A 24,094-nucleotide genomic window follows, 5' to 3' on the forward strand; every position below is an offset into this window, starting at 1 on the left:
TCCTCCTGATGGGTACCCTCTTTTTATAAGACTTAGGGAGTTGCAATGTCATCATCAAGATGAGCCTCTGCTAAATGGAGGGGCTTCTTCCGATACAGAAACAGATAGTGTGAAAGATTCATTGGAAACACCCACAGGGCTAAGAAGTCTTTCTTGCTTCTAGCAAGTCTTCAGTGTCTTCCATTAAGAAAGCCAAGCTTGGTGTTTTAAAACAGCACTGCAATGCCCCTTTGTTACAACAAAACCATTTGCGCACTGCAGACGGGTGAAGTAATGCAGATAGACTTAAAGAGACGCCAGCAGATACATATTCATATGTGAATACGCCCCTCTCGAAGCAGAGAGTTGCTGTAACTATTTGGGGGTACACATTTCTGTCTAAAAGGGATATGCTCGAATTAAAAATAAATAGGTTAGCCTATTGCAAAGACTCTGACAATAGCATTTGACTGGTTTGGATGTTTCTAGAGTCTCTGCTACCTTCTGGCTTCTGTCCATCTGCTGCAGTAGGTTGTTGGTCTGCAGCAGGGAGGAGTCTGCCGTGGCCAGGTACTTGGCGAAGTCATTCTTCAGGGAGTTTATTTCTTTCATTTGTCTCTGGGGAGAAGAAAAGAGCCCATGTGCACATCTTCCATGACGAATCAGCAGAAAGCACAGGCATCTTTACAGAACAACAGCATATAAGTCAGGGTAAAAACGTTTTCTAGAAGCTGGCAAGGGCCTAGTCTGCTGCTAACGATGGGGCCTGAATTCTCACTGCGTGTTGTTGTGCTGTTGTGAAGAAGTCTCACACATCCGACCCCCTCCACCAGTGAGTTAGGTAGAGTGTATTACTAAGCTCTGCCTGAGAGAACAGAACAGAACATTTCAACTAAATAAATGAAGGAGGACCAATTGCGTCTCTACACCCCAGTGCCAGTGAGCATGCAGTAGGCCTGGAATGAGGGATGATAGCAAAGGAATGTGCCAGGCTGGAGCTCTTACAGAGGTTGGGACTACACCGCTGAGCCTGCCCTCTCCCTGGTTTAGTCAGTGACTCAAACAGAGGTGCCGCTCTCCAGGACAGCACTGAGAGCTGAGCGTGTCACCCACCAAGGAGACACTCATTTGCGCCTACCAGCTTCCTCCCCTTTGGGAGTCAGTCCACGTTATTCAGTTTCAGTCTGTCATTTGACAACACTTCACATTGTTTGTTTTGGTTTGGTTCTGCTGTTGTTTTGGTGTAGGATATTCACCATCAATAACAAAAACTATAGGGCTGGGAGTGTTGGCTTGCCTAACGTGATGCCCTGGGTCTGATTCCAATTGCTGCCGAAATAAAGCCTCTGCCTGCCTATCTACCTATCTGTCTGTCTATCTATCTATCTATCTATCTATCTATCTATCTATCTATCTATCTATCTATCATCTATTTATTCCGTGTTTATTCTATTTATTTTATTGTGTTTGTGTATACATTGAAATCTTAAGCTCTAAATTCTGCCATTACAATGGCATGTGACCTATGCTTCAGCCTCTTTCCTATAAACAGGCAGACAATTGTTTCAAATGCCTGTGTTGGTGATTATTATAATATCTTACACAAAATGTTACTGAAAACATATGGAACAAATGTTGGATTAACTCTGACATAATGAATTTCTCATCTACTCAGCAAAAATTATTCCTGATTACCCTCCAGCCATAGGCAGGCTTTGGCTGTTTGTGAGGCTCTGTCTGTGGTTTCAGAAACTTCTGGTAGCAGTGAGGGGAACTAACTCTGGTCTTGTGTTTGATGCCTCACTCCGGCATTTGAGGAGGGTCTGAGGGAGACTAACCTGAGAGGCGCCTGGTCATGCCTCCCTGTTCCCTGCAGCCCCACCATTGATGAAAGCGAGAGGGCCCTGCCTGCGACTCACCTGGATGGTTCCCAGCACCCCCTCATTGTCCTGGTTGAGGCCGGCAGCCTGCTTTGCCTGGGCAGATGCCTCCTGGAGGAGGGCGCGCAGGTCCTGAAGTCTGGCTTCGTAATCACTTAGCGAATCCCGGATATTCTTCAGCAGCCCGTTGCTCTCCACCTGGTGGGTTTCCAGCCAGGCCCTGATGCGGTTCAGCACTGTAACACATAATTACACACTTAAGGATTTTCACTTAAGCGATGAGTGTGATGAAGCCAGGGGCCAGGACTACCAAGGATAGCCAAATTCCTCCTCAGCCCATGTTTTCCCCCAGAGCCTTGGAAGGAAGAGGAAGGGAAAGCATTACTCGTTTAGACCTACTACGTGCGCCCATGCACTGCCTTGTTTGACTGCCATGACAAGCACATGAGAACAGTAGCCATCATTCTCGCGTCACTGATGAGAAGACTCGAGGGTAAATGACCTTAGACTTAGGACGTGACTGGAGTTGCAGAGTAGAAAGCCATGCTCCTTCCATCGCTAAAGGCAAAGATGAATGCCGATTGACACAATGCTCCTTGCCGACTGCTACCTGCACGGGTCCCCTCGATACATCATTTTACAGGAGCTAAATATCCTTCCTGAAAGATGTGTGCTAAATTACGTGACTGTTTGCCACAACAGGCATTTTTCCTACTTAAAAACTTTACATATACCCAGCCAATCACTCAGACGCTTGGTCTGGGGCTTTGTTTTATTATGATAATGCCAATGCTAATTAAAAAAAAAAAACAACTCAGCAGTGGCAAAGTAACGATACTTAAAAATGGCTAAATGAAGCCAAGCTTGGTGGCTCATGCCTGCAACCCCAGCACAAAAGGCCGAGGCAGCGGGATTGTGCATTCAGAGCCATGCTGGACTCTGCAGTGAGGGCAAGAATGGTGAGAAAAAGAGAACGGAGTACTCCGTCACCAGAAAGGTGCTCAGATGAAAGAGAGCGCTCACGGCGCCCATGCCTCCAATCCCAGCACACGGAGGGCTGACGCTGGAGGACTACGAAGAGTCTTAGACCAGCTCGGGCTAAAGAGTGAGACCTTACCTCACAGGGAAAAAAGAGGTGGGGTCGGGGTGGGTGGGCAAGGCACAAACACTTGAATTTTAGAATCTGTGTGTGTGTGTGTGTGTGTGTGTGTGTGTGTGTGTGTGTGTGTTTACACGGTGGTAAGATGTCCTGCCTCTTGGAAACCTGAAGAGAAGGCTCCAGGGTCGGGAGGGGCACTTAGAATAGAGCACTTGGAGCTGACTGGCGTGCATATGGGAACCGGGGCTGCGCCTTACGGAGCTGGGCTTCTCTTTTCTCAGCCTCTGCTTCTCTGAGGTGCTGTTTGAAGTCCCGGCCTCGCAGCTCCCGCATCATGCGCTGGGCTTCCGCCAGCTCCCTGGACCAGCCGCCCACTGGCAGCTCCGTTCCCTCTCCACCTGGCCTTGCGATCTGCTTCAGGAGAACTGAAAAACATGAAGCAGCTTATTAAACCGAGGGCCCTGGAAGCTTTGTGGAGAGTCCTGTTTAAGTGTCACTGTGGGATCTTCTTTCACAATGCTGAGCTCTCAAAAAGAAACCCTGTATTCAGTATACAACAAAGGTTATGCAATAAAAGCTTTAATTGGGCTGGGTAACTTTTCTTACTGTGCACATTCTGGACGACGTTTTTAATCTTCATGTCTAGTTCTTTGGCGCTTTGGGTTGTCTGACCTATGTTGTTGTATAATGTTTGTGCTCTTCTGGAATTTACTTGCGCCTGCGTGAAAAATAAACTCATTATCAGTGAATTAGATTAAAAGGGAAAATGAAACTGAAAATATCCCCAAAGGAAGAAAAGGTTAGGGTAACCTTTTCTCAGGACATTACCTTTTCTTGCAAAGTTTCAAATTCGCGGTTCAGATGACTCAGTTCTTTTTCCAGGCTGTCTATTTTGGACCCATGATTTGAGATGGCAGAGCGGAAGCCAAGCAGCTGGCCCTGAAAGCAGACACAAAGCTAAAGCCCACTTCTGGGCAGACACTGCCCAGACAGCTATGCTTCATTCAATAAGACCAATGTTGGCTTTACCAGGGGAAGGCAGCAGGGTGGTGGGGATTGATGGGGGTGGAGGTGATGGGGAGGGGGGGTAGGAGACAAAAGGGGGCAGAGGACAGGTGGATGGGACACACAGGCAGATGGGACATGGGGTTCTTTGAAATAAGAATCTCAAATCTACTTTCTGATGAAAATTATCCTGTCATTCTGAAGTAAAGTAAATGTGTTGGCTCTCCTTCCAACACCACAATCAATTCAATACATTACCTAAGATAATCAACTGAAAAAGAAAACGGTTCTTTTGGCTCACAGTTTCAGAGGGCTTGGCCCTGATCAGTTGGTCCCACTGCTTTGAGTCCCTGAGGAAACAGTGCTTCATGGGAGAAGGAGCAGAATGTGAGCAGAGGAACAGAACCAAGGAAGAGGCGGGGCTGCGCTCCCGCAAAGTCCCCTCCAGGGCACGCACCCAATCCTAAATCATCTACCCTCACCCCTTACATTTCTTACCATTGGCCAAAAGCTACACCCCAGGGAATAGCCCTTTCAGAGCCTAGGCATTGGGGGAATTAAAGACCCAAAGTAGAACCAAAATGAAAGTCAAAGGATATTTTTTTAAGCTGAATTAATGTCCTTGCCTTATACTGTTTACCCAATGTATCAATTACCAGATTATAAAATATACTTTAAAAAATCCTGTAGTCATCCTGATACAAAAAAGCAGTACACACTGCTACATGTCTGAAAGAACCCTTAAATTCAAAGACCCCATCGCAGCTGTAGGGGAGTTCTGAGTTTATAAAATTGGATGCCCTCAAAATCAAATGAGAGGCTGGGTTTCTTAAGGAAACTGGACGACGTGCCTGAGGCTGCACAGCTTGTCTGTGATTGTACCAGGCAGGTCACAGTCCCGAGCCATCCTGCATTTTTATATTACGGAACAGCCTCATTATTTTTAAATGTGACACACTGCTACGCAGGATATTCTTAGAATAGAGATTATGTTTAATTTTTGGAGGAGGAATATAATGCCTTAACAGACTGACAAAAAGAAAAAAAATCAATGGCTCTATTGCCTTCATTTGTATGTCTGAGTCTACAGGGAGTAAACCAGACCCCAGGACTATGACTTAGCCAGGGAGCCTGACACTAGGAGCCAATCTGTCCTAACTTACTGGGTGCATATGTGCACATGCGCACTCAGCAGTGTTGGCTCGTTTTTATTTGGCTGTGGCAGAGTTTGTGAGGCACAGCAGTAAGGCAGAGCGCTGTGACTTTACGAGGGGAATGGAAAGCCGGGACACCACCGAATGGCCCTGGGTGACTTTAGGCAGTTGTTCTTGCTTAGCTTCTGCGTGTTGCTACAGGAAAACAAGCCTGTTTTTCTCACAGAGGTCTGAGATGCGAGGGAGCTGGTAAGAACAGGGCCTGACACACAGCAGCCGTGCAGAGGAGCCCAGGGCAGTGGGGCGCCAGATCACCAAAGCCAATAGCTCAGGGAGCTTCCTTTTCTCTCACAACAGAAACGTTGTCTTCCTTCTCTAGATTACACCTATAAACCATGGAGTTAAATCCCTTAAGAAATGAAAAGGAGCTAGTGTGTGTGTGTGTGTGTGTGTGTGTGTGTGTGTGTGTGTGCATCTGTGTGTTCTCTCTATATATATTCAGAGCCACTGGCATCAGCTCTCATGAAACTTTACCCAAAGCCTCTTTCACTGTGTCTAGTCTTGGTTTTACCTCATCTACTCAACTCTTGTACTTCAATAAGCGCTGTTTTTTGTGACCATGACTTTCAATTGGGGCTTTTCATCTCTGCTTCTTATTTGATTTCAAGTGAGCTTTTCTCCTCATCTCATTTCTTTTCTTTTAATGGATGCTATTCTTTTAAGGAGTTTTCAGACTGTCCTGTTATTTTCATTTCTCTAACGTGTCCTCATCTTTTACCTATTGCATTTCTGATTAATATGTCTGTTGAACATTTGCAGGCTTGCTCAATCATCGGGAGTTTTCTCCTTTCTCCCACACTCCTTCTGTCATCTCTAGTGATCTCATAATTATCACAACCCCCTCCCCGGGAAACCTTGTTCCCTGAGTCTAAAGGCCAGGTCGCACATTGCAGGACATACACTATGACAATGTTAAAGGTATCTTTTTCCAGAACAAATCCAGGCTTATGGGTTTGTCCAGGCCCTGGTCAGGAGCCTAGGATTCGAACCACGGCCTGCCTCTTTTCTCCTCTGGCCAACAATGAGTGCTGGACAGTTTTAAGGTTGCGTGCTTCAGCCTTCAGTTATTACTTGAGAGAGTGTGGCTCAGGCCCTGTGGCCCCATAGCCTCTCAGACTACCATCCTAACCCCCTTCTTTCTAAGGACACTGGGAACACTGACCCAGCTGGACTGTATCCCAGCTCTGGAACAAAGCTCAACATGTCCAAAGGCAATGAAATCTTACATAGTTTGCTTCTGACCACAAAAGGATTAAATTATAAACCAACACTGGAAAGTCATCAGAAAAAAAAAATTCTAATCTGGAAGTTAAACAATATAGTCCTAAATTACTTGTGAGTTATTCATATGTCAAAGGGAACTAGGAAAATGTTTCGAATTGAGCGAGAATGAAAACACAATACTAAGAAGTCTGTGGGATATAGCAAAAGCAGTATTTAAGGGAAGCATTTCTTTACAACATTAAATGCTTATGTTAGTACAAGAAAGTTTTAAATCAGTAAAACGAGCTTTAATCCTAAGAAACTAGAAAATGAATAGCAAAGAAAAAAACAAAATATATGGGTAAGAGTAGGAATCAGGTAAGTTTGATACTATGTCCATTTAGCAGAATAATAACAATAGACCCAGCCTGAGGCATGTGGGCCTACCAGTCTGGCTCTTGGCTAGATTTACTATACCAGCTATGAGTTTCTGCCCAGCTGGTCACCCCCGTGACATTTGTGTCAGTATTGCATCTATGGATATATCTTGCCATGCTGGTCATTATTGTAGTTTATAAGGTTCACAGCTGGGTAAGATTGCTGATGACATTTTTTTCTCCACAATAGCCTGCAGAGAACCTTCCAGTACTATGAGAGTTGCTCAGCAAAGAGAGAGCTGACCACTCAGTACCACCTTGACTTCTCCGTGACCTGAGCGAAATTTGTATCCCTCAACCTAAAGGTTAGTGTGCCTCTCAGAGCTCCTCAGAGAAGTTTCTCTGTGCAGTGGTCGGTGGTTAACTCAGACACTCACAAGTGGTCACAGTACAGACAGAGAGTAAATGGCAGCTGAGTGGTGAACACAAATGGCATGCCCATATTTCTCCATCCCCCAAAGTCTCAGGGACCGTTGTAGAGGAGGGGGGTGGCAAGCCTGTAAGAGCCAGAGTCATAAAGGTCAGACTGGAATAGTCTTTAGGTTATGGCAGGACCACTACCCTCCTGAACTCATAGCAGCTGTGGCTGTCTCTACAAGATCTGTATAAGATCAAGCCGGCCAATGGTCCAGCATGGAGCGAGGAGTGCTCCGTGACCCCCCACACACACACACACAAACGAGGACATACTGACAGTTGGTGGTTGCTGGAGTGGGGAGAGTCCATGTTAGTTGAGGATATGGCTCCTAGTATTTTATGCTCAAATGGTGGCCCCACACAGGGGCAGCACACACAGGAGGCAACTGCTTGATTGTCGTTGTGGTGGTTTTTAAACAGAATGAGACATGACGTTATGGGACATAGGGTGGGTGGGGGTGGATCTTAGAGGAATTAAGAGGATGAATATGATCAAAATGCACTATAAGAAACTCTCAAAGAATTAATAAAATATCAGAACAGCAGTAATAAATGTTGGTGCTTTGATTGACAAAAAAGTAAAATTGAGAAAATTTGAAAACAGAAAAATTGATGACAGGAAAAAAAAATCAATGAAATTGATAATCAGGAGAAAGATATAAAGTAAAAAATACCAACCCTGGGAAGGGCAAGAGGGCCACATTACAGATTTTACAGCTCTTAAGGGAACAGGAAATGACTTCTGAACTATTTGGAGTGAATACATTTGGTCATTTATGTGAAACCACAACCAACTCTTACTCGTGAAGACATGAATGCGCTAGGAACTCTAATATCTTTTGTGAACATGTAAAGTACTAATTAGTAAAAGACAGACCACGTAGGGTCTGCGGCTACCGTGTAGCCTCGCATATTCCCCTAGGGAACTCTGGCAAGCATTTGAAGAGGGATTATACCGGCTTTGAGCAAGCCTGTGTTTGAGTCTTCTGGACGCAAGACAGAACTAAATGCTTTATGACAGCAGTACGCCCAAGACTGTCCAGGGAGTAATGAACTCACACCTACAAGTGTTACCCTGTGTGTCTGTGAGCACCTCTCAGCAGTGAACACTGACTCTTCCTTTGCATCAGGGGGAGAAAGGAACGCCTTGAGCCTCACGTGGAGTCACCTGCACCCTGACTCCTGCTTCAGGAGCATTCCTTTGCACAGAGTCTACGGTCAGCCCGCCCTCTACACCCATGGTCCTATGTTCATGGAGTCCACTGGGTCCAATGATTTTAAGGAAAAAAAAATGTATTACTGAACACGTGATAATGTTTTTCCTTTTGACTCCTTAGACAATGTAGCAGAGTGGTTATCTGGATAGAATTCCTACTTATTCATTATATAAGTAACCTAGAGGTGATTGGAGGTTTACAAGCCAGAGTGCTAGGTCTTAACAAAACACTAGGCCATGTAGTGCTAGGGATGTAAGTGGCTTCAGCTTTGGGAATCCACAGAGGGTCCCAGAACCAATGCCCGCATAGAGAGCAAGGCACAGCCACCCTCACCACACAGTGGTCTGGATCCGCACCGACGGCTTACCCTCAGGTCCTTGGCCTGCATCTCCATGTGCCGGATCTGCTCTAGAGCGCCAGTGCTCACTCTCAGGCCCTGCAGCTTTGCCTTCGCTAGGCGGAGCTCCTCACCCATGGAGGCCAAGTCATTCAGGAGCGTCGTCACACAGCTGTCACAATCTGCAGGGGCCCCAGGGAAAGGCGAATGTGCTGTTGGCTGGAGCCCAGGCAAGGCACAGAGAACACTGTCGCCTGCCCCCCCAGACACAGATTATCACAGGCTTCAGAAGTCACAGCTCGGCACGGCTCAGGGAGGGATGTGCACTCTGAAGAGGTGAGAACCAGATGTGTGCGAGAAGTTTTACTAGAACTGGTGATGCTTAGCAGCTCGCGCTCATTTGTGTGTGTGTGTGTGTGTGTGTGTGTAAGGAAAATAATAGCAATTACCTCTGTCTATGGGGTGTCTGCTAGTAACTATTCTTGACTGATGGTTTTTGAGAATGGGTCTCACTAAATAGCTCAAGCTACATCAAATTAGTGACCCTCATGCCTCAGCACCCGGAGTGAGATTACAGACATGTGCCATTACACATAACCAATTAGATGTTATGCTAAGCAAGGTGACATCTTCATAAAGTCCCCAAGAGCTGTACGAGGTGGGTGTTCTGTGTCCATATTCCATGTAAAACTGAGGCCTGGAGAGGTAAGGGGGCCTGCTGAAGCTAGGCAGCTAGAAGTTGACAGGGGCAGGATCTGAGCCAATATTGTCCTTCTCTGTCCTCTTATCTTTGTTTTCCCAGACCTCAGAGTGCCTGTCCCAGGGCAGCCCTCACACAGCGTAAGCGAAACAGAGCTTGGAAAAGGCGGGGAAGGATTTTCTTTTCTCACCATCGCATTCTTCTGCAGGGCTGCCATCTTTGGGTTCTTGGCTTACACAGTCTGATACCAGGAGCGGGGGTGGAGGTGGGGCAGAAAAAGAGACTTTTTTTTATTAAACTTTTTCTTCACCTGCCTTTTAACTTAGTTTTCAGAAAGGCCTGTTTTGGAAGGTTTTAGCTGGCCAGTCGCAAAATCACCACTGGCCCCTCCTTTCCTACTCTCACCATGCCATCGCTGTGCGCCTTCCCCCGGAGCCTCCTCCATCGTATACAACTCTTCCTTTTCTAAGCAGAGCGCTCCTTGGGAATGGCACACCCCACTTTCCTTTTCTCTGTTGGTGGAGATTCAACCCAGGACCTCCCACATGCCAGGCCAACACTCTAACAAGCTATGTCTTCAGTCTTCTTGTTACTTTAGCTATTTTTTTGTTTTTTCAGGCTTTATTTTTATTTTTTCTATGTGTAGGCACGTGTGTGCGTGTGTATACCTCATCTACACAGGTATCTGTGAAGGCCAGAGGAGGGCATTGGATGCCCTGAGGCTGGAGTTACAGTTGTGAGCTTCCTGATCTGCAGGGTGGGGACTGAACCCAAGTCCTCCGGACGAGCCACGAGCACTCTTAGCTACTCAGCCATCTCCAGTCTCTGGTTACTATGAACTCGGAAAGTTGCCCAGGCCAGCCTTGAACTTCAGGATCCCTGCCTCAGCCTCTCAAGTAACCTTTCTAGATTACTGTTAACCCGTTTGTTCTCTCTTGCTTTGGGGACAGTTGCTTGATCAGCTTTAATCTGCACATCCCTGGTTTGGCCAGCTCTTCAACTTGCCCCCAAACATAAGATGAAAGAGTTCGCCAAAGTACATCTATAGCACTTCCCTAACACACGGTATCAACACTTTAAGAAGTGAATATTCCCCTGTTTTGTCCCAAGTGCTTCTGAATGAATCCGTACAAAGTGTGACAAATTATCTTTCACAGAGTACGGAATGTCTACACCTCCAGCTTGACTATATCCTAGGTAAGAGAAAAAGACCACTTCAATTTCTTCAGGTTCACATAAAAGGCTGAAATGACTGTAGAGTGGGGATAAAGAGACAGCTTGGTGGTTAAGAACTACTTTTGTCAAGGACCCAAGTTCACGTCCTAATACCCATATTTGGGTGGCCTAACTAACTCCAGTTCTAGTGGGAAGTCTATGCCTCACACCTCCACCCACACTGGCACTCAGGTCTACATACTCTCAGGCTAACATATACATATAACTTTAAAATAAAATTTAAAAAAACCTACAGCATCCAAGGAAAACTTCATTAAAATCACCAAAGACGGTCTCAAGTTATTTGAGCTATAACGCATTGGGGTTTTAAAACAATTTACTTTAAAAAACTAATGTAAGTAATCATTCCTCAAAGCTACCATTATTACCCAAGCATTCCCAGGACTGGCAAGGGAAGGGGCAGTTTATGAGCTGGAGCCCTCCGCTTCGCTCCTGGGACTGCTGTCTCACAGCAACTTTAACGTGGTCTGCAAGGACATGCCTCGAACTTACCTCCAGTTAGAGGGTCACAAGTGCCTAACTGGCCATCGTTTTTACAATTGCATGGTTGGCAGCTGCCTCCAAATTTCTGGGGATTCCCAAAATATCCGGGTGCACACCTACACAAAACATAGAAAGGCTAAGTTCAAATAACCTATCATTTATTTACCCCACCTTTTTTCTATCTTTGAGATACCATAGCTGGGCAATGGGAAAGGCGACAGAGACAGGCGAGCGCCAACACTTGACAGAAGGCACCTTTATGCCATCCCATCAATGAGGCGAGTGAGTGCAGGAGGCAGAGGCAGACAGGGTCGCTCCCTGCCCCCCCCCCCCCCCCCCCCCGCGTGCTGCTGCGCTGCTGCCTCTGCCTGCTGGGATACTCAGGTGCCCGAACCACGTGAAATAAATGGTGTGAGCAACACAGAAGTCGGGCTGAGCTCGGTTTTCTTAAGAGTTACACTGCTAAAGACATCAACACATATCGTTCAGTCTCAAGCCAGCGTGTTCAGAGAAAGAATTTCCTGTGTGAAGACTGTGTAGTCCACATTGACACTCATTTCAGTGGCGGGTAGAGAAGGAGGTGACGGTGACGTAACTTACAGGAGCCACAGCTGTTCCCTCTGGCCACAGCCTCTGCTATCCTAAATAACACAGTAAGGAGTGAAGTCGTAACCTCCACGCTTAAAGGTCACGTGCCCTTGACTCTCAAATTCAGTTAGTAAGAAAAATAAGACACGTTAAACTTCTTTTTCTTTCTCGTTTTTCAGGGCAGGGTTTCTCTGCGTATCTCTCCTGGAACTCACTCTATAGACCAGGCTGGCCTCGAACTCACAGAGCTCCGCCTGCCTCTGCCTCCCTGAGCGCGGGGATTAAAGGTGGGCACCACCATGCCCAGCTTGTTAGCTTTCCAATATTGGGAAGTCAAGTAAATACTCTTCCCTATTAATAAGGTTGAAGCGGCTTGTCCCAGTCTACCGGGCTGGGTGGCAAAATGCTAGTTCTGAGGCTTAACATACCGACCAGCTCCGAGTTCTGCTCTTCTGCAGAAAATCTACACTCCGAACTACTTTATTTTGTGTCTCACCTACATCTGAAACTTCAACAGAAAAGATCAAAAGTCCAGCACGTCCTTCATGAGGTCATGCAAAGAGGGGGCCGCTCAATGCTTCTTCCTAATTCTTGCACAGCATACACGACGACTGGTCACAAGGAATAATCAGTTCTCTTGCTTTTCCTTTCATAGCTAAACACAATGGGTTGAAGCAACGCTTCCTGCTTTCCTGATGACATCAGCACAGGAATAAAGAGCAGAGAATATATCTGTCTGTGGCTGCGTGTGGCTGAGGGGCAGAGAGATGAGCAGAACATGAGAGGAGCCAGACAAGGACAGCCTTCCTGCACCTGGGCAAGGGACTCCTCCCATGTTAGACTTCTGTCCACCGCCTATTCCTGCTCCTCACCCTTGACTTTCTTGTTTGTTATTCCAGATTCAACAAATAGTGCCACGAATGATGCCTAGGTGTGCAATCCATGTTTAATGAACAAAAATGTTGTCACCAGCCTGCCACTTGGGAGAAGATGCTTCGAATTGAGACACAATAACTCGTGTTGAGACCTCAAGTATAGCACACGCTGAGAGAGGAGTCGTTAATTAAAAACGTCTCTTCAAATCGGATGCCCAAAAACCAGATGCCTCATCAGGCCTGTTGCTCTGTGTGACTCTGTTGTTTGTACAGAACCACAAGGAAGCTAAAAACCAGGAAGAGCCTCTCCCGGATGTGAACCCCCAACTTTAAAGTCGTGAGACTTGGGCTACATTCCCAGCCTTCCTCCAGCCTACACACCCTCACTGTCTCCATAGAACTGACCTCCATCCCTTGCTCTCCAAGGCTGGCTGGTTGTCCCTTGAGATGCAATTCAGCTTGGCCCAGTTGGTTTTGTGACTAAGTGCCCCCATGCAGCCCCCCAGCATCAACATTGCATACCGGGTAGAGATGTTGAGTGTTTCAACTTCCGCCTTACCCAACTTACACATCATCAAGTGCATAGAAGCTTCTTAAGATAATCTGCCCATGAACAGCTGAAGTGTGTCTCTAGGACACTTGCCCTCCCACAACCTGTATTATTATTCCTTTGTTTCATGAGCATTCACTACTATCCACATGTAATATGAGCTTGTCATGACAGGTGCCAGGGATGGGGAAACGAACAGGCTTTCCTGAGTGTTCAAAATGTACTGTGAGAGGCACGTGTGTGTGTGTGTGTGTGTGTGTGTGTGTGTGTGTTCATGTTTAAGGCTATACTTAGAATTTATAACTAAATCACATATACATATATAAAGGATATTGGTGGGGATAAGAGTATATAGAGATGTTTACATTTGGGAGTGGGCATACGCAGAAATGAGACTCTATGGGAATAAAAGCATCTATAGATATTTTTGGGGAGCAGTATTTAAGAAAGTAGGAGGAGTGGCATATAGACCTCTGGGAGAAGATGAGAGCTATATAAACAATATCTAAAATGTGGAAAAGGCTAAGTATGTAAGGACTGAGGGCCAGGGGTATGCTGGGAGGAGAAGGACTGTGTGGGAGTGAGGATGAGGCCTGGGGCACACAGCGATGTGGGGAAGTCTGTGTGTATGTGTGCCTGTGTGGTGTGTGGACCTCATTCTCTTTCTAAAACAATGGAACACAAGAGAGAAGGTTGTCAGTGATTTGTTGAGTGAGCAGTCTTGTATTTTCCCTGAGGATCTTTCTAGCCAGCAGTGGGATCTCAGCCCCAAAACATCCTGCCCACCCAGCCCACTTTCAGATTTGGGGAAAGAGAGGGGGGCACAGGCAATGGGTACACGGGGCAGAGAGAAACCTACCTCTCACACTGTGCTCCTGTGTATCCGGGTTTGCAGGCACACCTCACATGTCCTCCTTCCACAGCACAGCCAGTGGCAAAACTTACAGGAAGACAGGAAAAAATGCCTCAGTGACAGCATAACCCCACAGTCTCACTCTTCTCTATCACAAAGATCAGCCTCATGAGGTGAAAACTGAAACCCTAAGCAAGGAAAACTTTGAGTAAAGAAAGGTGTGGGGGGAGGTCATGCTGCCTCTGGGGACTCGGCAGAGTGCAGGGTGAAAGGCTTCAGCCCGACACTGGGTGAACGGGGTGAATGCAGGCAGGCATTTTCTTTCTGGGTGGGGTAAATACATTCCTTCCCTTGAGACAGACACAGTAACTTAGTCTGGAAGAGATGATTACAACACAGTTTCCCCAGGAATAACAAGGAAGGGATACAAGTCCAGGCAGGAAAGAGAAGAACAAGTCCTGATTCTCTTCAAATATCATTTCTTCATTTATGCCAGTTTCCCCTACTCCTGGCAGCCAAGCCAGGTCTTGGGAGCCCAGAGAGCGTATGGTTTCACCATCCCCTTAGTATTCCTGTAGAACCCCTGCTGGTGGCCTAACATAGTTTCCTAGTCAAATCCTGAAATTTCAATTCCGTTTCTTCCAGCTCTAAACTGATATATTTGAGAAATCCTTTTTTTTTCTCTCCTAAACAAAGAAGCCACTAAAAAGCCATGTGGACTTGGATAGTGTCTGCATTTGCGGACCATTACCCTGGCACACACCAGAGGAAACTGGCTAGTAGAAATTAGGATGCTCCCTTGTTGGGATGGATGGATGGATGTAGAACTTTCCTCAGGGACCATACGAAGCTTCTCCATGATGCTTCTGTTGATGGGAGAATAGGGATAAAACAGTTGCAATGACAAACCTAAAGATCTGTGTGCATTCCAGCTCCACTGAAGCCAGTGCCGGCTCTGGTGATAGCTGTAGGCTTTAATCAACACCGAAAAGCTCCGGAGCACGCTGATGGAAATCTGGCTGTTTTCTTCTTCTGCCAGCCCCTGTCTGTGCAAGTCTGGTCAGGTGTGGAGTGCTAGATCTCTGTACAAATAACACTGCAGGACAGGGCAGGCTGAACGAGAATCAGCCACCCAGATAGGAAAGCAAGGGAGACACTCCAGACACGGGGATCTCCAGAGAAGCAGCACTCAGGTGCGTGAAGGAAGATGTAGCCGGTTCAACCGACAACTGGCTAGCATCAGTCTGCTTTGCACTCTGCTCTGCCCTTATTTCTGAGCATGTCGCATAGGTAGTTTCTTGATTTTTAAGCCCATTTCTGCTTTCCTTGGTTAGCTGTTGTGTCACTCCTTCCTTGGTGTGCATGGTGATCATGTCACGATGGAAAAGAACTTAACAGAGAGAGCACAGGAGGAAGTGGTGACTGCTCTATCTGCCACGCATTCACTCCAGGCCTGAATGACAGCCTCAATTGAACCACTCAGGGCTCAGAGCTTCTCCAAGCCTTCCATCACACCAAGGGGTAAATCCAGAAACCTGACTGTGGTCTTCAAGCCTAAGTATCATAGAATGTGGGTCCTGGCTAGACCTTCAGCCTCATCTCCAGCCCTCTTGGCACTGAGAGAAAACCTGAGAAAAAATCTTGCTTCATGAGCTTTTGTTTACTTAAAAATTTACTAGTGTGGAGTCCATGAGGCTGAGTGGGGCTGTCAGACTCCCTCAAGGTCAGTTGCCAGCGATCCTCCTGACTTGTGGGTCTCAGTGATGCTTCAGGCGACTTTTCACAGCTTGAAAGCTGCTTCTGTTGGCACCACAGATCCTTCTCTTGAGCCTGTTCTAGCGTCCAGAGGGTGATGCTGTTGGCAGCAAGGGATGGAAAACCCATCCTTCAGATCAGGCCAAGGCTGTCACTTCCTGGGCGTGCACCCTGTGAAATTCAGTCCTGTACCTGTCGGCCTCTGGTATATTTCCCCTCATCTCATTTCACCTTGCTGCATGGCGTAAGTAGCCTTTCTTTCTTCTTCTGTAAACGGTCTCGAGCCCTGTACTCATGGCTGGGTCCACGTCCTGTCTCTGTGCCTGACTGACTCATGAGTAAACCCTTTCTTTCTCTTTTACAAAACTCCTCACTTCAGTGACTGGCAGATCGTGCGTCCCATAAAGAGGCCCAGGCGGGTCACCTTCTCTCTTAGTGTACTTCAGCCCCTCCTGCTTGTCTGGGAACATGCCTGTTTAACCCGCTACCTCCCAGCCGCTCTCAGTTCTGCAGAGCCGCCAAACTACAAACCGTGATTTGAGAGCCTCTATTGTACCTGTCGGCATCCGGCAGGGCAGATCCTCCAAGGCTTTCCCTCCTGGGACCAAGACGCTGCATGGCTTTCTCCACTCATCACCGACGTCTCTGCTAACCAACTCTATGGCTTCTTGGCCACTCTCGCTAACATGGCCACCCGCTGTCAATCACACAGCCCCATGTCTACCTGATATTTGACTCCATTTGTGCATTTACTTGCTGAGATGTGATGATCCTGTCTTTCCCGGACTCATTCCAGGTAAAGCCCCACAGCATCACATTCCACCCTCTTTACTGTAGATCAGTTTCCCTAACCGAAAGCCAAGCTGGGGGCCAGCAAATCTGTTAACTCACCGAGTGAACGGCAACATTTACAAAAAAAAAAAAAAAAAAAAAAAAAAGGAAAAAGACAACAGGAAACAATCTTAAAAGACTGTTTCTGTTTGGTGATTGCTTTTTTTTTTTTTTTTTTTTTTTGTATTTGTGTCTGCTCATTTAAGGAGAAAAATAGATGGCTCAGCCATTAAAGGCTAGGCTCACAGGCAAAAAGACCAAAAGAGAAAAACAACCTTAGTGAAATATTATTCACACGCCTTGCAATTTACCCACAAATAGTGTAATTGCAATGGGCTTAGTGCAGTCTCGGATTTGTACGACCACCACTATGGTCAGTTTTCGATCTCAGTCATCATTTCACAGCACCTTGGCCAGTACTTTTCGCTAACCAGCCATCTCCCCGTCCACTCTCAGTCCTGTGCAACGGCCGGACTACAAACTGTAATTGGTGGGCTTCTAATGTACCTGTTGGTATGAGGGCAGGGGCAGACGCTACAGGATCCGTGGATGGCGTTTCCATAGTGACCCTCCTGGCAGCGCTCACAGTGCTCCCCAGCTGTGTTGTGCTGGCAGTTCTGGGGACAGACGAACAGGACAGTGAGTTAGCTGTCTACTGCACTGATCACGCTTAAGGTCGTACAGTTTATACATCCTTTACAGTGTGTTGATTAAACCCAGAGCTTCAAGTGTGCTCAGTGAGCTTGGCCCAACTGAACGTCAATTCTAGCCCCTAATCTCACCCAATTATAATTCAAGTCCTCTGGCTGCACAATAATACTGGTTCTGTTAACCATATATACATACATATATATATACATATATGTATACATACATGTGTATGTATGTATGTATATATACATACATATACATGTATATCTATATATGGTTAACAGAATATCTATATTCTGTTATATATAAGTTAACATATATCTATACATACACACATATTGATATGTGTATATATGTATATGTATATAGATATATAATATATGTATGTATGTGTACACACACACGCATATGTTCCTAATTAGTTGCTGTTGGAAGCACACAAGAGTCCTGGGACATTGGAAGGATAGCTCAGTCTGGGAAAGGTACTTGCCTTGCATGCTCAAGAGCATGAGTGTGAATGCCAGAAGCCATGTTTACAAGCTGGCTATGGTGGTACCTGCTTGTAATCGCAGGACTAGGGAGATGGGGACAGGAAGATCCCCAGGGCTTACTAACTACCTATGTGGCAAGATCCAGGCCAGTGAGAGACCCTGTCTAAAAACAAGCTAACAAAAAAGTGGATGGTGCTTAAGCACACTAGCATTTTCCTCCAGCTACACACGCACACACACGCACACACACACACACGCACACGCACGCACACGGTGTAGGGTCTTTTCATTAGCTCTAGTAGAGAAAGCCCACCTAGGTTCCCATGTCATAATATCACTTCAGAGCTGTGGTGTCTTGGGCTGGTTCCTTCATTTATCTGCTTTATTTTTTCCTATATCAATTTTATTGGCAATGACTACCTATAAGCAGTTTTCCTGAAATATGCCATTATCCAGTGCTGTTAAGAGCATTTTAGAAAGCAAAAGGTAGGCTAGATGTGGCAGTGCATGTCTTTAGCCAAGCACTTAGGAGGTGGAGGCAACCAGATCTCTGAGAGTTCAAGGCCATCCAATGCTACATAGCAAGTTCCAGGCCAGCCAGGGATACATAACGAGACCCTGTCTCAAATCAAGCAAGCAAGCAAAAAACTAAAACTGTGCTGAGCCATTGGGAAGTGTGGCTTCTCTCTCCTCTTTCTCTTAGAAAGGGTCTTCTCTGGGAGGAACCCCATTTTATGTTATAATTATTTCACTGCAATACACTAACGAGCAATAAATGTTTAAAAGGTGTCAAAACACGGAATTTGTTAAAATAATGGAAAGTTACACGGTATTGGAAGACTCTTATAATTCAAGTTTCAGAGAATTAAGGAACTGAGTATACGCACTATATTTGTGTAATTCCAATTATCTTCATATCCAAGTCAATGCCCAGCAGAAGGCACTCCACAGTGAAGACCTGTGGTGATTCAGCCTCTCCACCAGCAGCCTGACAGAAGACAGAACACACTGCGAAGAACATGCTTTCCTGGGGGTTTTTTAATCTGCTATAACCTTTCTTGGCTTCACCCTTGCAACAAAGCTTCAAACACACATATATTAGACAGATGGGGGGGAGGGCAAAAAAAGAGAAAAAGAAAGGAAAAATGAGGACATTGGAAATTAAGATGGCCTGGAATAAGGTTGAGCTCTGAAAGCTCCTTATAGGTTTCTGCCTCTGTATGCCACCATGGTGCTTGAACAAGGAAAGATAATGGACTTGAAGACTTAAATAAATCCTGAGACAAAGTTAGGAAAAGAAAAAACAGGAGGATGGGGCTTGTCTCCCATCCTAATTAAACAAATCCTTCCTTTATGGATTTTTAAGGAACTGACCTTTACACAAAGCATGCTTAGGTGGTGTGGTGGTTTGATGAGAATGCCCCATGTGTTCATATGTTTGAATGACTGGTCCCCAGTTGGCGGAACTGTTTGGGAAGGATGAAGAAGCATGGGCTTATTGGGAGAGGCGCATCACTGCGGGTAAATTTGGGGGTTTCAATAGCCCATGCCATGCTCAGTTAGCTCTCTCCGCCTCACGGTTTGTTGCCTCTGTATGTGGATGGGTAGGGTGGATGTGGGTACGTACACATGTGTAAAGCAGGTTCTCAAGAGAAAGGGTTGTAGTTAGTGGTTCTGGGCTCAGCAGGGATCTCAGGACCTGCCTTACAGCAAACTCTCAGGACTCCACATGAGCAGTCTGACACAGTAGCATATAGAGGCGAGCAAAGACAGAAGCACAGAAACGGCAAATGGAGGGAAGGCCTTGTTTGATTGAAAAATGAAGCCTAGACAATCTAGAGAAAATTTCTTTTGTTCTCTGGCAGCTTGTAGAAGGCGGACTTGCCATCCAGCAACAGTTCTGTGCTAAGATAAACATTCACTCTTGATGAAAGCATCGCCCATGTCACACACACGTCAAACAGAGACTTTCGTTCTGGGATGCTTATGAGGTAGAAAACAATCATCGGTTCCTTTCAGTCTTTTTGAACATATAAGGTTAGACTCCAACAAAATCTGCCATCGGGCAACCCTTTCAGCACATTCCTGTTCTGGCCTGCCCCAACTTGCTGCGGAAGCAGATCCCTCAGCCACACTGAGCAGGCTCAGTACAGTCCAGGGACTCCACAGATGCTAGCCAAGTTACACAGAGCGAGTCATGGCAGCAGAGTGGATTCCCAAAGGTCCTTGCCTTAAGTGGGGAGGCCCTGCCTATCAATCAGGGAGAACCCGGAGGGAAAGGAAGAATGAAGTACTGTTAAAAAATAAAGAAATCTTTAAAGCCCCTTTGGAGATGAAAATTACTTAACAAACTAATTTAAAAATTTTTCTCACTGTATACCCTTCTTAACCTGGAACTCACTGGTGAGCCTTGAACTCACAGAGATTTGTCTGCCTCTGCTTCCTGAGTGTTAGAATTAAAGGCATGTGCTACCATGCCTGGCAATGATTTTATTGGAGAGAATTTGATACACTATTCCAAAGTAAGACCGTTTTCTAGCATATAAACTATAAGCATTAAAACTGCCCTTAGAAAGGCAGCTGGAAGGCCTGAGGCTTCTGTGAAGGATAGCTCTTTCTCTTCCTTGGTACGAACCCCAGGCCTACATTTCCCATAACCCATGTTACCTGGGCAACCTTGGGTGTTTGTGTTTGACTGACTAGGCATGAGTCACCGCCATTCTCAGAATCCCCTTCTCCCTCATTTGTCTTTCTTTTTATCATCTTTCTTTTCCTTCCCTCGTGAATGCCCTGCCCCCCTCCCTTCCCAGTTGTGTGTTGTTGTTGTTGTTCTAGGCAAGGTCTCATAGGTCTCAGGATGACCTCACACTTGCTAGGTAGCCAAAATGACCTTGAACTTACTTCTGTGGTGTCTGAATGAGAAGAGTCCCCAGAGACCCCCATATTTGAATGCTTCATCATCAGGGAGAGATACTGCTGGAGAAGGATTAGGAGACATGGCTTTGTTGCTGGAGGAAGTGTGCCACTGGGGGTGGGCTTTGAGGTTCAAAAGGCCCCTTGTAGCTTTCAGCCTGCCTATGGATCGGGATGTAGAACTCTTAGCTACTGCTCCAGCCCCAGGCTCCATGCTGCCATGCTTCCCACCCAGGATGACGATGGAGTAAGCCTCTGAAACTGCAAGCCAGTCCCAGTTAAATGCTTTCTCTTACAAGAATCACCATGGTCACAGTGTCTCCTCGCTGTCACAGACCAGTGACTAGGACAACTTCTGACATTCCTGCCTCCCCCAGCCGAGCCCCCGCCTCAGCAGCCTTCTTGGGTTACTGCTTATCCGACAGCCTCACGTGTCCTTCCTGAAACCCATGTCACCCCAATAAAACTGAGGCCCAGAGTGACAGCTCAGGCTTATTATATCCAGGCAAGAGTTAAGCCTCACAGTCCAGCTATTACTATCATTTAATGAGGCAGACATAATAGGAGGTAAGGTAGCTCATGACTGCTCAGACTGGTGCTCTCTTCCGAGGGTGCATGTTACAATGGAGGCAAATGTGAAGTGGAAAATACCTAATTCAGCCAGATGGTTCAGAAGCCCCTCCATGGCTACAACAGTCTCTACTTAGGGGTTGGAACATTGTCCTCTCAGGGAAAAGAGGAGTAGCAGATTGCCCGCCAACAGCAGTAAACCACCAATTTACTCACAATGCACATTCCCGAGCCATCCTGGCAGCGATTTGAGTGTCCATTGCAATTGCAGGGAACACACCTTCCAGCAGGCAAGCTTTTGTCCCGATAGTATCCAGGGCGACAACCCTATTTTTCAAAGAAGAATGTTTAATCAATACAAAGAAAAGAGAAGAATTACTTTCCAAAGCCTGCCGTGATTCTGACTGGGGAGAAGCCGGGTTTAAAAACCTTCCTTCTCTAGGAGCTGTGTGGATTTCTCATACCAACCACCAGCAACTTGGTTGCTTCCTGGTCAAGCTGTGCTATGTCTTTGTGATGGCGGGAATGAAAACTAACCGAGAAAAGAGATGTGGGCCCCTGTCCACACCCCCATTGTCTGGAAGGGAATGAAAGGACGGAGTATGAGAGTAACGAGGATTAGGACTCCAGGCCCTGCCGGGGTAGACAGCCAAGCCAAACAAGATCCTCCTGTTAGCTCACCCCTCCCCAAGTGTGGGTTCAGGGGGAGGGGGTGGAGTGGGCATAAAGAGTCATTAGGGGAGCCTACTCAACAATGGTACAGTTACTGGAATCACCTCAGCGACATCCACTAACCAGTGGCCACCAGGGAGCCTGTGGAGACGGGAGGTGTTGAGTTCTCACGTACAAGACTGCTCATATGAATTTGGCTCACTGTGATTACAGAGACCCGGCCTGACCAGGTTTGGTCTTCAATGTTTCACCAATCAGTTCTATCTCTAGTCTACTGTCTCCTTCATTGTGATAACATGGGCTACTCATTCTCATCTGAATAAAAAGAGTCAGTATTTTTTTCATGAGTTTATATCTTGTTTAATAGATTCTGTTAAGATCACTTAAATAGGCCTTTAATCCCAATACTTGGAAGACAGAGGTAGGAGGATCTCTGAGTTCCAGGCCAGCCAGAGCTGCAGAGTAAAAACCCTATCTCAAAAAAAAAAAAAAAAAAAAAAAAAAAAAAAAAAAAAAGTTCCAACAGATAAATAAAAAAACAGTGCTTTGATTCTTATAGCACTCACTAAAATCATTTAGAGTTCGTCCTGCCTTTAAGAAGGATTATAGGTAGATGAGGCCTTTATTTTGGCAAAGCTAATCGGTGCATAGATTAAAACTGGACATTTCCCCGCTTGTTGCTCTGACCTCCCAGATTCCTATCTTTAAAGCACTGGGAAAAATTAATATCTCAACCTAGCTCATTGTCCTAAACAGCATGTATGTCCATAAGACTCAGAAATAAGAGTCCAGAGAAACCTTGGATACATAGGCCAGTCTTATCACCAATGTCCACAGAGGTACCTGTATATGGAAAATGGAGGAAGAGCGGGAGTCGTGTGTCAGCCAGGAACTCCTTCCCAAATGACCAGTGACTACAGATCATTTAAGCAACAGAACATAGTGTGTAACACAGAAGGCCTTTAATTGATTGATCAGGGACCATGTTTAGACAAAGGGATATATTGTAAAACATTTTTCTTTATGGGCTCTGTAGGAACAGGCTTGTCTAAAGAAGAATTAAAGAATGAAAGGAATGTTCTTTGCTGATAGCTCACATGTGAGACACATCTGAATAAAATCCAGCCAGGGATGGTGCGATCATGTCTGCAACAGGCCATCTGCAGCAGTAACTGCGAGTGCTTTGCAGTAAACATCATATATCACGTCACTTGCTCAAAATAATTACATTTGGTAAGGGACAAGTTATTCAAATGAACAAACAGGTCTCGTGAGGTGAAGGCACCATGCTTGGACAAAAGCCTTAATTAAACCTTCTTTGGGAAAGAGCAGTTTATCATGATCAAAACAAAATCATCCACCTTAAGATACTTTTAATTACAAGCAGGAAAAATGCGCTGCCCGAGTTCTAGGTCATGTGACTCAGAATGCCTGCCAGTGACTCAGTTGTGAACATTTCGTGGCTCCAAGAACAAGCAAAGACGTCTTACAGAAGTGTTCAAATTCTGCTGAAGGCTTGCTCCAGGTGACAAGGAATGTGTCCTAACAGGGTTACGTCAACAAAGAGACTTTGTAAGCAGTAAAGTTTTACAAAGTCATTCTTTAAGGAGAAAATTTCCAGTAACACTTTCCATTAGAGAGGCTAAAATCATGCGCCATCCACTTTCCAGGTCTATTTCATAAGCCCCAGGCTCCGTTTCTCTGTACGTATACATGTAGCAGCCAGGGCATGTGAGGGGTGAGCAGAATCCATGACTGTTTCAGGCCTGGCAAATCACAGCGTGTCCGAGAGGCACTATACAAACTTTGATAGCTTTTCTTAGCTTTGGCGCTGTTTCTCATGTTTTACCTTGTGGGTAAATTTTCTTCCAAGTGTGAAACTTGCAAGCCCATAGGCATAGAGTCCTGTCACAGGCTTGAACTAGTCCCTGAAGGGCACAGAGTTTCCTGGTATACAACATTCCGTGAGCATCCAAGCTCTTGGCTGTTTAGGCATTCCAAGGTGGGCTGAAGTTTATGGGGCTGTGGTTAATAGCTCAGGAGAGCGATCTGCTAAGCACTGCAATAAACCCTCACAGGAACCGGGAGGCCACCTGCCCCTCCCCCAGCCATCCACCTACTCCTTAATAACCCTAACT

General features: G+C 46.0%; 1 protein-coding gene across 2 annotated transcripts in view; it reads right to left on the reverse strand.

The window, feature by feature from the left end:
- The window catches only part of Lama3 (laminin subunit alpha 3), a 207,665-nt gene that overhangs the window by 42,455 nt on the left and 141,116 nt on the right, over positions 1–24,094 (reverse strand). For both annotated transcript variants that reach the window (XM_021645417.2, XM_021645416.2), the window contains 11 exons: positions 21,501–21,611; positions 17,167–17,276; positions 14,080–14,160; positions 11,217–11,323; positions 9,679–9,729; positions 8,819–8,970; positions 3,787–3,897; positions 3,565–3,676; positions 3,216–3,383; positions 1,899–2,095; positions 481–597 (listed from right to left, as the gene is read on the reverse strand). In XM_021645417.2, coding sequence (XP_021501092.2) covers positions 481–597; positions 1,899–2,095; positions 3,216–3,383; positions 3,565–3,676; positions 3,787–3,897; positions 8,819–8,970; positions 9,679–9,729; positions 11,217–11,323; positions 14,080–14,160; positions 17,167–17,276; positions 21,501–21,611 — 1,317 coding nt within the window. The remainder of the gene's footprint in view (positions 1–480; positions 598–1,898; positions 2,096–3,215; positions 3,384–3,564; positions 3,677–3,786; positions 3,898–8,818; positions 8,971–9,678; positions 9,730–11,216; positions 11,324–14,079; positions 14,161–17,166; positions 17,277–21,500; positions 21,612–24,094) is intronic.

This window comes from Meriones unguiculatus, chromosome 2 (assembly GCF_030254825.1).
Source record: "Meriones unguiculatus strain TT.TT164.6M chromosome 2, Bangor_MerUng_6.1, whole genome shotgun sequence".
In the NCBI taxonomy this organism is placed as follows: domain Eukaryota; kingdom Metazoa; phylum Chordata; class Mammalia; order Rodentia; family Muridae; genus Meriones; species Meriones unguiculatus.